Source organism: Oncorhynchus tshawytscha, linkage group LG03 (assembly GCF_018296145.1).
Source record: "Oncorhynchus tshawytscha isolate Ot180627B linkage group LG03, Otsh_v2.0, whole genome shotgun sequence".
Lineage (NCBI taxonomy): Eukaryota > Metazoa > Chordata > Actinopteri > Salmoniformes > Salmonidae > Oncorhynchus > Oncorhynchus tshawytscha.
In genome coordinates, this window is record NC_056431.1 from 40,752,140 (window position 1) to 40,768,701 (window position 16,562).

General features: G+C 42.7%; 1 protein-coding gene across 4 annotated transcripts in view; it reads right to left on the reverse strand.

The window, feature by feature from the left end:
• LOC112234140 (kalirin-like) overlaps positions 1-16,562 on the reverse strand; it is a 263,265-nt gene that overhangs the window by 58,022 nt on the left and 188,681 nt on the right. For 2 of the 4 annotated variants that reach the window (XM_024402137.2, XM_024402136.2), the window contains exons 25-33: positions 16,366-16,475; positions 16,006-16,075; positions 6,654-6,743; positions 6,218-6,310; positions 4,421-4,532; positions 3,773-3,963; positions 1,670-1,771; positions 1,202-1,344; positions 591-693 (exon numbers count right to left, since the gene is read on the reverse strand). In XM_024402137.2, the coding sequence (XP_024257905.1) occupies positions 591-693; positions 1,202-1,344; positions 1,670-1,771; positions 3,773-3,963; positions 4,421-4,532; positions 6,218-6,310; positions 6,654-6,743; positions 16,006-16,075; positions 16,366-16,475 (1,014 nt within the window). Of the gene's footprint in view, positions 1-71; positions 192-590; positions 694-1,201; positions 1,345-1,669; positions 1,772-2,224; positions 2,567-3,772; positions 3,964-4,420; positions 4,533-6,217; positions 6,311-6,653; positions 6,744-16,005; positions 16,076-16,365; positions 16,476-16,562 lie in introns of those variants that run through there. The other 2 variants (XM_024402138.2, XM_024402139.2) reach the window with 2 other exon arrangements.

Here is a 16,562-nt window from a genome sequence, read left to right on the forward strand (position 1 = left end):
GAACCCCCCCTTTAACTCTCACACACCATTTTTTTTTTCAAGAGCAAATTAGGAATCAAATGGATCCTTACATTGATTTCAAACAGTCCTTCGTATGTTGCATGAGGGCAGGTGCCTGCACAAAGCCTGAACAGACGTTTCATAATTTCACATGATTGTTGTTCCATCTAACCTACTGGGGAGCCTCAGCTCTAATGGCAGGTCACAGCCCCTGTTTGGAACATAAGAGAGGCCAGGGAAACCCCGATTGTCAATCAGCTGTCCATGGTGACCCACAGGGGGGGAGGAGCTAGGAAGGAGCCAATCAATGTCAGCATAATTTCAAAAAAGTACATATCAGATATTAAAGTCATTAATATTTCACACTTATTTGCTTGATATTGTGTATGGTAAATATTGAATATGTAGGACTTATTGCTGTAGGCCTACAGGGAATAAAGAAGATGTTTAGGGTTCATGTTCATAAAGAATCTCAGGATTGGAGTGCTGATCAGTTTTGCCTTTTAGATCACAATGAATAATATGGATATGGGGGACCTGATCCCAAATCGGTACTTATACTTGAGATGTTCCAGCAGATGTCCTCCTACCTTATCACTGTCCACAGTGTTCTGAGAAGTCCTAGAAGCGATGGAGATAGTGTCTGGCTGGCTGCTGCCGTCACCCTGGCTGTCTGCATCCTCACCAGCATCCCTGGATCCACACACACACACACACACACACACACACACACACACACACACACACACACACACACACACACACACACACACACACACACACACACACACACACACACACACACACACACACACACACACACACACACACACAAGTTAGAGGTGAAGTGTCTTCTCTCTGTCTGTCTTGATGTTTCTTGAAGAGGATGTACAGTATCTTATCTTCAGCCATCCAGAACAAATTAAATAGAATGAGTCACACTGATCTATGAAATATATGAACAGAGATTAGACTAAAACAAATGTGGGAACTTTATAAATACGCCTAGTGCCAGTGTTGCTTACGTGGGTGCCTGCCATGGCCCGAGTGGATAGGGAGAAGGGCAAAGTTGCCCCTAGACACTGGTCAGTTTAGCATGTTCCCCACTAATGGTTAAGGTTAGGATTGGGAGAGAGGAAGCTGATCCTAGATCTGTACCTAGGGGAAACGTCAACCTGGAGCGAGTGCTGGGCCTACTCACCTCTTGCTGTTGTTGCGTGGCTTGGCCGGGGTTTTGGGCATGTGGATGGGCTCCTTCAGCGCCCCCTTGAGGTGGATGATCCTCTCCTGGATCACCTCCCGGATGTTCTTGATCCACTCCTGCTTTGCTTCAATACTGGACGCCTGGGGAGGAGAGTGAGACGCATCACATTGATTGATCTTTTTTTTATCCTCTGGCCTCTGGCAAGAGAAGGTGTTGCCGTATAAAGGAGAGAATGATGCTTTCTGCAAGGCATGGCCCTTACAGCCCCAGTCTTTAGGAAGGCTATATGTCACTTTTGTCATATGTCACTTTTATTATGTGTGGGTATTTATTACTTTTTATTAGTGTGGGTATGGCATTGTGATAAATGACCTACAGCTACCTTTCACCCTGTACTGAAACTGATCCTGGATCAGCACTCCTACTCTGTAATGCTTTCGAGATCAGCAAGGAGCATAGACCTACCTTGAGGACAGTCTTGTTGTCAGATGAGGGGGTCCTTCCAGCCCACAGAGCAAACTTACAGGGGTCCCCTTCAATGTGCTCCGTCACGCCCAGCTCTGATGTCTGGATAATGGAGAAGAACAAAATGTCAAGTCTTGAACCTGCTTTTTATGACTTGGAACCTCCCAAATCATCATGTGTTCAGTATACCATTGAATATCATAAAACTGTAACTATATATCATAAAAACTAATAGCAATGTTCCCTTTCTGAAAAGGAATTTAAGAGGCACATTAAGATACAGTCATAGTAAATCCCATCCTACATTCCTCTATGTCCCTGTCACAGTAGGTTGGTGGCACCTTAATTGGGGAGGACGGGCTCGTGGTAATGGCTGGAGCGGATTTCCATGTGTTTGATGCCATTCCATTCGCTCTGTTCCAGCCATTATAATGAGCTGTCCTCCACTCAGCAGCCTCCACTGGTCCCTTGGTCCTGGCTGGGGATGTGTCCCAAATGGCCACCCTGTTCCCTATATAGTACACTACTTCAGACCAGGGCCCACAGGGCTCTCACCATAAAGACAATAGGGTGCCATTTGGTGCGCAGCCTGGACACGTCTCTTCAGCAGGTCCTATGATTGTAGGTCCTGTCTCTGCCTGGCCGGGCTCATCCTCTCCCTGGCATTCTCTGCCTCTGACCCAATTACGGGGGCTTACTAGTGCTCTTCCATGCCGTCCCTAGGAGGGGTGCGTCACGTCGTGCCAGGCTTTTTTCTCTCCGCCATACTCGACATGAGTGGGTTGAGTCACTGAGATGATCTTCCTGTCCTGTTTTACCCTCTGCCTTGTGCGGTGGAGGAGATCTCTGTGGGCTATACTCAGCCTTGTCTCAGGGTAGTAAGTTGGTGGTCTGTTGATATCCCTCTAGCCGTGTGGCGGATGTGCTTTGGAAAAGTGGGTGGGGTTATATCCTCACTGGTAGGCCCTGTCCGGGATTATCATTGGACAGGATCCTCTCTGTCTCTCCCCCCCCACTCTCTCTCACACCTGCTGTCTCAACCTCTGAATGCTTGGCTATGAAAAGCCAACTGACATTTACTCCTGAGGTGCTGACCTGTTGCACCCTCTACAACCACTGTGATTATTTTCGTCTCTCTAGGTTTCTAGGTTTTTAGGCTAGCTTTCTGTAACAAGCACTTTGTGACATTTGCTGATGCAAAAAGGGCTTTATAAACACATTGAATTTGATTTGATTTGGAACAGTTGTTATTGGACACGCACATAATGCATATTCATAATTCATGCACAGTGAGAGGAAGCTGTAATTTCCATTACCATCTGCTCTGGGTTTCACGTATTCAACACCTGGCCCTTTGTATTCTCCCTCCCCAGCTTCCTCTAAAACACCCTGAATATACTGTAGCCTATTATACAAGTGGGCAATTAACACCTACCCACCCCCACACACACACACCACAGACCAGTCCTGCTTACACATAATGTACATTTGAGTCATTTAGCAGACACTCAATTGAGAGAGACTTTTTTTTTTCAAATAAGAAGGCTAGAATATCGACATAAAATGAACATTGTACGAATCGTAGCACTAGAATAGCACAAATACTCTTGCACCCCTCCAACACGCGCGCGCACACACACAATGGGGGCTTTACACATCTCCGCCAGCAAGCCAAGGCTGGATGCAGATCAAAGGGAATTGGATGGCTAAGCTCTCGGCCCACAGTGTGGAGAAAACGTCTCCACTGGCTAAAAGCACCTGCCCTTCCGATCCAACTCCCCGGGAAGTCTCTGGGACACATGCAAAGCATCACATCCTTCCAGTATTATTAGGTTCACAGCTTGGCCAGCTGGATGATACATGATCTATATGAAAACATCAGTGCTATCTTGAGCGGAATTCCCTTGAAAAGCTGCAACTCCAAACGACTAGATGACCAGTCTTATTCCACAGATGTGTCAAGTCAAGTGCAGATGCATTCCTTCCAAATTGACCTCAGACTTGAACTTTAACTACAGAGCAGGTAGGGAGGAGAGGAGAGGAGAGAAAGAGAATTTGGGAAAAAAAAAGAGGCTAGGAAAAGAGTCCAGTCCTAAGTCCTACCAGCAGTTTGTTCTTGAAGGCGTATTTGGTGCGTCCGGCCGAGTCCTTGATCTCCTTGCTGAACACCAGGGAGATCTCGAACAGGAAGAGATGACGGTCCCGGCCCTTCCGGATCAGAGACTTGGGATCCCACACCTGGAAGGTGTCCTGGATGAACAGCTCTCCCTGCACGTCCAGATTCTCATCGAAACCTGCCGGAGATCACATGGCTCTTTAAATACAGCGACGCATTACAGACAGTAGAGTTGGGGTCAATTTGAATTGAATTCATTTGATTTATTATGATTGAATTTTTTATTCAATTAATTGCTTCTCCTTTTCAATTGATTGAGAAATCGTTGAAAATAGACAGCATTTTATTTTGCGATTATTGAATTAGTAATGTCAGTTTACTTCCTGAATTGTCGGACTTCAATTCCAATTGCCCCCACCTCTGACAGAGAGACAACAGCCTTACAGCTCTATACTTGTCTACTAGATAGTGTTATTCCATGCTGTGCAGGTCTTACTGCATATTTCCCCACTGTCCCTTAAAGGGATGAGGTCAGTTAGTTTACTTCCACATGAAGTGATGGAACACCCTAGCTAAGGAATTTTCGAGAGACATTTTAAATAGAATGCAGCACATAGGCCTCCCTCCTGCTGTACCTTCCAGCATGGCGACGTGCATGGCGTCGTTGGCCCTCTTGGGGACACTAAGCATCACCTCCAGGCCGTCCTTAATCTCCCCCTTCCCCTCCTCACAGCAGGTCAGCAGCTCCTGAAACATGGCATTTGGACAATTTTCATCCGTTCCAGTGCGTTGATTGGGTCACTAAGTGTACAGTTCCTGGCATGCACGTTGAACACAGAACAACAATTTTCCCAGCTGGTTATTTTTTTTATTATAACATAAGAGGCCTAAGAACAGTAATTTTGAGAAGACATGTCTGGGAATTGTTTCAACGCTATTTCTTATACCAGACACTGTAAAGGGGCTCTCTGTATGCAAGTTACCGTCGCGTCCTAAATGGCACCCTATTCCGCAAGTGCACCATATAGGATAGGGCACAGGGTGCCATTTGGGACGCACACCTAAGATACTACGTGATGAGATTCAGACACATCACTAAGTGCTACTATGAACATATAACACAGAGCTAAGGGGCCAACACACAAGCAGGGGAATCGGACATCTCTTGGCAAGTCCTTAATGAGATTGACAAGAAAACCCACGTGTACATACTGATGAGATAGAGAGGAAGCGACAGGGGTGGGGAGGAGGGAGGGAGAGGTGGAGGGAGGGGAGAGAGGGAGTGAGAAGGAAGAGAGAGAGAGAGAGAGAAAGAGAGAGAGAGAGAGGGGGGTAGAAGGGGAAGAATGCTTTGATGTTCCATATTTCCTGGGGGAAGTGGCCTGGATGATAAGAGGCCCAGTTTCCTCCTTGTCCAAATCACAAATGGCACCCTATAACCTATATACAGTCATGAGCAAAATTATTAGCACCCTATAACCTATATACAGTCATGACCAAAATGATTGGCACCCTATAACCTATATACAGTCATGACCAAAATTATTGGCACCCTATAACCTATATACAGTCATGACCAAAATTATTGGCACCCTATAACCTATATACAGTCATGACCAAAATTATTGGCACCCTATAACCTATATACAGTCATGACCAAAATTATTGGCACCCTTGAATATGAACAAAAAAAGACTATAAAATAAATAATACAAAATACTGAGCTACATTGTATCCTAAAAAAAAAAAAAATTCTATTAATACAAATGCTCAGAGAAAAATATTTTATTTAACAACTCATATTTTTCTCTCAAAAAGATACGGGTCAAAATGATTGACACCCGTTTTTAATACTCTAGCACCCTCCCCTGCTAGGGTAACGGCCCAGAGACTTTTCTAAAATGTTTAATGGGATTGGATAACACATTGGGAGGGATCTTAGACCATTCCTCCATACAGAATCTTTCCAGATCCTTGATATCCTTCGTCTGCGATTATGAACTACCCTCTTCATTTCAAACCACAGGTTTTCAATGGGGTTCAAGTCCAGAGACTGAGATGGCCATTGCAAAATGTGGATTTTGTGGTCAATTATCCATTTCGTTGTGGATTTTGATGTGTGCTTCGGGTAACTGTCTTGCTGGAAAATCCACTTGCGGCCAAGTTTCAGCCTTCTGGCAGAGGCAACCAGGTTTTTGGCTAAAATGTCCTGGTACTGGGTGAAGTACATGATGCCGTTGACCTTAACAAGCACCCCAGGACCAGTGGAAGCAAAATAGACCCATAATATCAATGATCTACCACCATAGTTTACAATAGGTATCGGGTTATTTGCATCCTTCTTTCAACCCAAAATCCACCACTGGTGTGCGTGGCCAAAGAGATTTATTTTCATTTGGGACGCAGACCTTCTCTCCCATCATGTTCCCTACCTTGAGGAGAAGCTGGTACTTAGTGATCCTCTGCACTGGCTTGATAAGGTACGAGGAGATGGAGTTAGCCAATCCGTGTCGCTGCTGGATTTCCTGCACACAGAATTTACGACGTCATGGTGACTGAAACATATTGACGTTGACATTGAGATACTTTAATGTGTTCATAGCCTATAATCATGTGTTCGTCCCAAGTGGCACACTATTCCCTATGACTATATAGTGCACTACTTTTGACTGGAACCCAATGGCCACCGTGCACTGTAAAGTAAAGAGGGTGCCATTTGGAACGGAAGCCATAAGACTGCGCACTGGAATGCAAAGAGACAAATGGCAGTAAGTAAGCAGAAAAAATATGACTCTTGTTTAGCACTGAAATAAATGGCTCATTGGCACCACCTACAGGTAGAAGAGGACAGAGAACTTGTACACTTACATCGAAGAAGCTTCCAGCATGCTCCAAGATGAGTTGGCTGGAATCCGGTTTGTTTTTACAGTAATTGACGTACATGTGGAATTTATCAGCCTGAAAAACAGTATGGGAAAATCCTGTCAAATTCAAATGACTAAGCATCTATGTTCTTACATGCATGTGTCTTTCTATAAACTAGGGTACCTGTGAGCCTTTCTTATAAGCTATTACAAGGTCATTCATAATAATTAGCCTTTTCTTATGTGAATACATTAAGACATAAAGAGGGAACATTCAATATAATTCATTAGCTGAATCAAAACCTGTTTTAAACCCTTTCTCATGCCTGGAGTCTTCACAGATTAGCCAGAAATCGTGTGACATAAAACACAAACTTCCTTTCCTTACATTTTTGATAGTGTTGTTTGTCTTGTAACATTTAACAATTGACGCATTTCACAGTTGAATTACACATTGAACTTGATGCTGTAATATTGCTGTAATATTGCTCTCCCTGTGTTACGGTGTGATAACACATGTCCAAAATATCGTATGTGGTTGCAAAATTCGAATGCTTCCAACAGAAAGCGTGACTTGACCATCATTAATAAAACTGGATGGTGTTCTTCAATAATTCATGCATATCATTGTTTGAGGCACAATTCATGTCCAGCTGCACTGTAGGACGTTTCTGTAATTTCAACAGCAAAACACTGTAGAATGCACGGTAAAATACCGTAAACGTGTTTTACAGCATTATTGCTGTAGATTGCACTGCGTTATGGGTAAATTGCAAAAAAAAAACACTGTTTAAAAAATATATATCATTATTTAACCTTTATTTAACTAAGAAAGTCAGTTAAGAACAAATTCTTATTTACAATGACAGTCTACCCCCGGCCAAACCCTAACCCGGACGACGCTGGGCCAATTGTGCGCCGCCTTATGGGACACCCAATCACGGCTGGTTTGTGATACAGCCTGGAATCGAACCAGGGCCTGTGGTGACGCCTCTAACACTGAGATACAGTGTCCTCCTCAACCCTGTCCGATCGGTTCCCTCAGCCCTCAGCTGTGCGACATATGTCATTGTTTTTCAGGCCAGGAGTGTCCATATACCTGCTCCCCGCTAACCATTTGCATAATTTAAACAACATTGTTCCATAATATTGTTACAGTATTAGTAAACCTGTTCACTTTACCAGTAGTATGCAAACATTTGGTGGCACAGAAAGTGTGGTCAAATAATCTGCGGAATTGTGTAGGCTATAGCAATGTTGTATTAGTTACCTAGGCGTTTGACCTAGGTGTATCTAGCGGTCGTATTTGTACTATGCCTCAACTGACTTCTGAAACTATATTGGATATCTGCTGTAGGTTTGAATCAACCCAAGACGACGAACCCTGAAGATGGGACAAAGTGCATGACAAGGTGGACCCCAGGGGAAGCCAGCTGTTCTCAACCCCATACATTGCCCCATTCTTCCAAGAGCTCGCTTCCGGTGAGCTAAGTACACACAGCCACATACATACAACACCAGCGTAATATGCCTCTTGTCGCCCGTCTTTTCATCCACAGAGTAACAGCCCTGGTGCTGTCGCTCTCATTCCAGTCTTTATTTTTCAAATGCTTGTCCTAATTAAGGGTGAGAAGAGCTTAACAAATCAGAACTGAGGGGGATTGTCATGGAGCCCTTGGAGGACACCTGATGCTGAGCTGACTTCTACTTCCTGGTTGCTCTCCTGCCTCGGAACCCCCTTACCCCGAATAGAGTTGCCCCTGATCATAGATCTAGGATTGTACCCAATCCATATTTGAATGCTATCTCCCTCTCTCGCGTTGTCTCTCTCTCCACCACACCCCAAATACACAGGCACTCAATGTAGTTTTTAGATTAGTATTGCAATAATGCTCTTATTTGGTTGGATATGTGTTAACTGTTGTTACTTCTATTGACAATTATGTTGTTACCAATTTGAATAAATGTATTTTATGTAAAAATGTATTGTTATTTTTACATTTAGATTTCAGGGAAAATGTCACTGTAAATTTACAGCATTACCCTGGCACCAGATTTTCCAGCTTAAATGTCACGCCCTGGCCGTAGAGAGGTTTTTATTCTCTATTTTGGTTAGGTCAGGGTGTGACTAGGGTGGGCATTCTAGTTTCCTTATTTCTTATTTCTGATTCCCAATCAGGGGCAGCTGTCTATCGTTGTCCCTGATTGGGGATCATATATAAGTTGTCATTTTCCTTTTTGTTTTTTTGGGGTCTTGTTTTCTGTTTAGTGTTTGTACTTTCGTTTTATTTTGTTTGAGTGTTTTTTGATAATAAAAATCATGAACACTTTCCACGCTGCGCTTTGGTCCAATCCTTTCGACGAGCGTTACATTAACACTGTAATTTTGCTTTACAGGAGAAATGCTGTAATATTTTTCACAGTACAATTTTCCTTACTGCAAAACATGACAGCATCCCTGTAAATTTGGTCTCAGACACTGCATCTCAGTGCAAGAGGCGTCACTGCAGTTTCTGGTTCAAATCCAGGCGGTATCACAACCGGCCGTTATTGGGAGGCCCATAGGGTGGTGCACAATTTGCCCGGGTTTGGCCATCATTGTAAATAAGAATTTGTTCTTAATTGACTTTCCTAGTTAAATAAAGGTTAAATTAATTAATTAATTAAAATTACTGCAGGGATGCTGTAATATGTTTTTTTTTTTTACTGTAAGGAATATAGCACTGTGAAAAAGCTAAATCTCTGCTATAAAGCAAAATTACACTATTAAACTGGCAACTCTGGTGCCAATTTAATGCTGTAAATTTACAGGGGAACGTTTTACAGTGTGTTTAGTTCCAAGGGGACATTATCACGCAACATCAGCTGATTCAGGAAAGGATTTTCTGAATGACAGTCAAGTGATAAAGTTCTAGCGTGATACCGCACGCGATTGAACGAAAACCAAAGTGCGTGAAATAATATTGTTCTCGAGGCTTGACAGAACATATTTGTGTCTATGTTGTTACGGCAAGATATTTAGCCTATGTCAAAGATATTTAGCCTATGTCGAAGATATTTAGCCTATGTCGAAGATATTTAGCCTATGTCAAAGATATTTAGCCTATGTCAAAGATATTTAGCCTATGTCGAAGATATTTAGCCTATGTCGAAGATATTTAGCCTATGTCAAGATATTTAGCCTATGTCGAAGATATTTAGCCTATGTCAAAGATATTTAGCCTATGTCAAAGATATTTAGCCTATGTCGAAGATATTTAGCCTATGTCAAAGATATTTAGCCTATGTCAAAGATATTTAGCCTATGTCGAAGATATTTATCCTATGTCGAAGATATTTAGCCTATGTCGTGGACAACATTAAATCAAGATTCCCTTAAAATGACGGTCTGTGTACGTTAAAATGGTACAATTGGGAACATGAAAACGGTTCGTTTTTTTCATTTTTTGAATAGAAATGTGGAATGCCAGTCATTAGTCAAGTACACAGTCAACACTTCCTGTTCTTTCAAAGTAGGAGTTCACCCTTTTAATTCCATTCTATGAATGTATTAATTAATTGATTAATAGCTGTCCATATGTGCCACAGTGCCAACACAAGGTGAGATATCTTTCTGCATAAGATGTAGTGTTTATTGACTTATTAGTGAACTGCTGTCACTGTAAATTGTTAGCTGAATGAAATATCCTGGCTACCTAGCTAACCATTGGTAATCTTATTCAATGACGCCATAAAGCCAAAACAACAGTATCTATGGTGTCCAGCGTACACCTGTGCCAATCTGTGTGTCCAACAAGCAGGTTAGCATTTTTCATGAATCTTGTTCTGGATGCAGCTCTGCAGAGTGGAAACTAGCTGGCACAGTCACAAAGTCATAAAATCTGATTTTAAACCGAACTTGAACCCTAACCTTAACCACTACTACCCTTAATGTCTAACCTTTAACTAAAATTAAGAGCAAAAAGCACAATTATTTTCATGAATATTTACAATATAAGACAATTTTGACTTTGCAGCTTATCTAAGGGGAAATTGCTCAGTTCTGCCTCCAGGACAAGAGTCATGACAATAAACGTCAACCTCTGTCCAGCAATGGAGTGAAACATCCAATCAATGCCGCAAGTGTCGTGCTGAAAGTCCACCACAAACGCAAGGGGTTGTGGGGTCCTGTCCAGAAACAACCTCTTGCTAGCCCCTACCCTTAGACACTAGTGGAGATCTGAGAGGATTGGACAGGTGTGAGCAATACCCCCAACATTACATCAAGCATATCAGAGGGTAAGATGGAGCTCTCACCATGTCACCACCTGTCTCATATAGCCAACCAATCAGCCTGTTACCAACACTTAGTAAACTTTTGGAAAAAATGGTATTTGACCAGATACAATGCTATTTTACTGTAAACAAATTGACAACAGATTTTCAGCATGCTTATAGGGAAGGACATTCAACAAGCACTTACACAAATGACTGATGATTGGCTGAGAGAAATTGATAGTAAAAAGATTGTGGGAGCTGTTGATAGACTTCAGTGTGGCTTTTGACATTATCAATCATATCCTGCTGATGGGAAAACGTATGTGTTATGGATTTACACCACTTGCTAAATTGTGGATAAAGAGTTACCTGTCTAACAGAACACAGAAGGTCTTCTTTAATGGAAGCCTCTCCAACATAATCCAGGTAGAATCAGGAATTCCCCAGGGCAGCTGTCTAGGCCCCTTACTTTTTAAAATCTTTATGAATGACAAACCCCTGGCCTTGTGTAAAGCCAGTGTGTCTATGTATGCAGATGACTCAACAATATACATGTCAGCTACTACATTGAAGTGAAATCACTGCAACACTTAACAAAGAGCTGTAGTTTGTTTCAGAATGGGTGGCAAGGAATACCTTAGTTCTAAATATTTTAAAAACAAAAAGCATTGCATTTGGGACAAATCATTCACTAAAACCTAAACCTCAACTAAATCTCAAGTTGAGGTGACTAAACTGCTTGGAGTAACACTGGATTGTAAACTGTCATGGTCAAAACATGTTGATATAACAGTAGCTAAAGTGGGGAGAAGTCTGTCCATAATAAAGCGCAGCTCTGCCTTTTAACAACACTATTAACAAGGCAGGTCCTACAGGCTCTAGTTTTGTCACACCTGGACTACTGTTCAGTCGTGTGGTCAGGTGCCACAAAGAGGGACCTCTGAAAATTACAATAGGCTCAGAACAGGGTAGCATGGCTGGCCCTTAAATGTACATGGAGAGCTAACATTAATAATATGCATGTATGTAAATATCTCATGGCTCAAAGTGACTTCATCGCTACTTATTTTTGTAAGAAGTGTTGACATGCTGAATGCACTGAGGTGTCTGTTTAAACTACTAGCACACAGCTCGGACACCCATGCATACCCCACAAGACATGCCACCAAAAGCCTGTTCACAATCCCGAATTCCAAAACAGACTATGGGAGGCACACAGTACTACATAGAGCCATGGCTACAGTACATGGAACTCTTTCCCACATTAGGTAACTGGAGCAAGCAGTAGAATCAGATTTATAAAACAAATAAAAATACACCTTATGGAACAGCAGGGACTGTGAAGAGAGACACACATAGACACAGACATACATACACATAATAAGACACTCACTCTACACACACGTACACATGGGTGTTGTATTGTAAATATGTGCTAGTGGAGTAGTGGCCTGAGGGAACACACTAAATGTGTTGGGTAAAGTGTTATGAAATGTAATGTCATGTAATATTTCAAATGGTATATAACCGCCTTAATGTTGCTGGACCCTAGGAAGAGTAGCAGGGGATCCTTAATAAATACAAATACCACCCATCAATCCCTCTCAGATCCCCACAATTGTCTAGACTCTGGAGGACAGGGGTTGTTTCAGAACAGGACATGGGTATTATGGTAGACAGTCAGTCAGTCACACTTACACATTATATTATATATTTTAGTCATTTAGCAGACACTCTTATCCAGAGTGACTTACAGAAGCAATTAAGGCTAAGTGCCTTGCTCAAGGGCACGCCGACAGATTTTCACGTAGTCAGGGAAATCGAACCAACAACCTTTCATTACGTCACAGCCTTATTCTAAAATGGATTACATATTTTTCCCCCTCATCAAACTACACACAATACCTCATAATGACAAAGCGAAAACAGAAACACCTGATTTACATACGTTTTCAGACCCTTTGCCACAGTATGAGACTCGAAATTGAACTCAGGTGCATCCTGTTTCCATTGATCATCCTTGAGATGTTTCTAAATCCTGATTGGAGTCCACCTGTGGTAAATTCAATTGATTGGACATGACTTGGAAAGGCACACACATCTCTATATAATGTCCCACAGTTGACAGTGCATGTCAGAGCAAAAACCAAGCCATGAGGTCGAAGGAATAGTCCGTAGAGCTGCAAGACAAAATTGTGTCGAGGAACAGGGCTGGCGAAGGGTACCAAAACATTTCCGCAGAATTGAAGGTCCCCAAGAACACAGTGGCCTAATTCTTAAATGGAAGACGTTTGGAACAACCAAGACTCTTCCTAGAGCTGGCTGCCCATCAAACTGATCAATCAGGGAATATGGACCTTGGCCAGGGAGGTGACCAAGAAAATGATGGTCACTCTGACAGAGCTCCAGAGTTCCTCTGTGGAGATGGGAGAACCTTCCAGAAGGCCAAACATCTCTGCCACTTTCCACCAATTAGGCCTTTATGGTATAGTGGCCAGACAGAAGTCACTCCTGAGTAAAAGGCACATGACAGCCCGCTTGGAGTTTGCCAAAAGGCACCTAAAGGACTCTCAGACCATGAGAAACAAGATTATCTGGCCTGATGAAACGAAGATTGAACTCTTTGGCCTGAATGCCAAGTGTCAAGTCTGGAGGAAACCTGACACCCTCCCTACAATGAAGCATGGTGGTAACAGCATCATGCTGTAGGGAAGCCTTTCTGCGGTAGGGACTTGGAGACTAATCAGGATCAAGGGACAGATGAGCAAAGAGATCCTTGGGGAAAACCTGCTCCAGAGTGCTCAGGACCTCAGAGTGGCGAAGGTTCACCTTCCAACAGGACAATGACCCTAAGCACACAGCCCAGACAAAGCAGGAGTGGCTTTTGGACAAGTCTCTGAATGTCCTTGAATGGCCCAGCCAGAGCCCGAACTTGAACCCGAATCAAAAATCTCTGGAGAGACCTGAAAATAGCTGTGCAGCGACTCTCCTCATCCAACCTGACAGCTTGAGAGAATCTGCAGAGAAGAATGGGAGAAACACCCGAAATACAGGTGTGCCAATCTTGTAGCGTCATACCCAAGAAGACTCAAGGCTGTAATCGCTGCCAAAGGTGCTTCAACAAAATACTGAGTAAAGGGTCTGAATACTTATGTAAATGTTAACATTACTTTTTTTATCCCCAATTTCATGATATCCAATTGGTAGTTACAGTCTTGTCTCATCGCTGCAACTCCCGTACGGACTCGGGAGAGGCAATGGTCAAGAGCCATGCGTCCTCCGAAACACGACCCTGCCAAGCCGCACTGCTTCTTGACCCAGAAGCCAGCCGCACCAATGTGTCGGAGGAAACACCATACAACTGGCGACCGAAGTCAGCGTGCATGCGCCCGGCCGGCCACAAGGAGTTTCTAGAGCGCGATGGGACAAGGACATCCCGGCAGCCCAAACCCTCTCCTAACCTGGACGATGCTGGGCCAATTGTGCGCCGCCTCATGGGTCTCCCAGTCACAGCCAGCTGAGACACAGCCTGGGATCAAACCCGGGTCTGTAGTGACGCCTCAAGACCACTGCGCCACTGCGCATGTACATGTTTTCTGTTTTTGCTTTGTCATTATGAGATATTGTGTGTTGATAAGGGAACAAAAACAATTGAATCAATTTTAGAATAAGACTGAAAACGTGGAAAAAGTCAAGGTGTCTGAATACTTTCGGAATGCACTGTATATATAACATTCTATTGGTTGCTCAAATTTTGTTTAATCATTTAGTTTTTAATCCGTGCATCATTTTGTGTATCAATTCATAAACCATAAACCACGTGCCATGGAATCGGTACATTGAAAATGACTTCTTTACATATTTTAGGTTTAAGGAAGTGTGTAGGTCGCATTCTTTATTGTAGCGCTGTGCAAGTTATTTATTTAGGTCCGCCTGCTTGAGACACACTCAGCAATTGCTCTGCTATGTCCGTGCCGTGAAGCAGTCGATCTGGATAAATGTTTTTCTAAGGAACGCTCTTTTGATGTAACGTTGCAGTGAAGTGGATGCCGCCGACCACCAGAGGGAGGCAAATACACGTTTATTCGACAGAGCACGTTTACATGGCCCTAGGGAGGTCTGAATTGCTTTCTCCTGACTTATTTAACGGTGGGAAATCAATAAAATAACGAAAGGTAAACATATACGATTTCACGGACTGTCAGCTTAAGAGGTTATTAAGGATACTATAGTTATCACGTTTCACAATGGATTTATTAACTACAAAAAAGTAAGAAGTGTTTTTATTTTAATTCTGGTGGCGCTCTCCACACACAAGCTTGTTAGCTAGCTGGTCCAACGTTAAGCCAAATGATTTAATGTCGAGCTAAAATATTTATTTTAGAGGTTTAAAAAGGAACCGAAAGGAACCATATAAACTGTTACTTTTTTTTTGGTTCGAACCGGGCTCAGAACTTTATTTTGCAACAAAAAAATGATGGTTCTGTTCAGAACAAAACTCTTGGGAAAATGATTTCGGTTCCAACCCCTGGTGTCTATGTTTCATGTGACAATTTGAATGACATGTAGAGGTTTTGTTGTTTCTAGGTGGTGTTATGGTCTCATTGTGCCTATTTAGACTTTTATTCCTGTAACTACATGTGAAGGCACAGGAAAATCACATTTAAATGTATGTCAAACCATTTTGACATTTTCACCGTGATGTCACACATTGGCTCCTTTAGTAATAGAAAGACCCATTTACTTTTTCCACATATATCACGACAATATGCAATGCTCACTGCCAATGCATCTTTGCAAGAGAAAAAGGGCATCATAAAATACTGTACATTTGTTTGATTGATTACCAATGTTGTATAAACTAATTGCAAGAATGTAAACAGCATTCAAATGTAAGTCAGAAGTACCCTGTGGGCATTGTAAGTAAAAAATGGTTGTATTCACTAGGCACCAAATGGAACAAAACCGACTGAAACGGGGAGGGACTACCTGGGAGTGACCAATAACAAAAATACCCATTTTCGGTTTCCGTTGCAAAATATTTCAATTGTGTGCTCTAACGAACATGCCCCATTGACTGAAAACAGGATGAGTCTTACCCATGTGACAAAACAATGGCCCACATCTTCAGGTAGCTGCTCATAGTTCACTAGCTCTTTGAGGAAAATGCTGCAATTAAACCGCAAAGAGAGGGTTAACAATGAGAATACTCAGTGGTTATCGTAGAACAAGTATTTCCTCAACCAAAACCACATGAAATAGAACTGATTTGAATTGGTCTCATGCACATAACTGACATAACAAGTTGGAATCTCTTTCAAATTAAGGACGTGTCACAGATGACACCCTGTGCCCTATATGGTCGCACTACCAGAGCCCTGCCTTGGTCAAAGGTCGTGCACTACATAGGGCATAAGGTGCCATTTGGGACGCATCCTCAATTTGAAAGAGATCCCTACCTGTTATGGAAATCATAAATCTCCTGGATGTTGCCAAAGATGATGTGCTCCTTGTTGACGATGCCAGGAGGAATCTCCTCCACCCCACTTGTCATCTCCCACAGGTACGTCTAGACAGGAGGAGGACACAGGAAACATCACACGCTATCATGTCGATGGACTTCTCTTTCTTGGACTCACACCCGCACTTGTTTTGT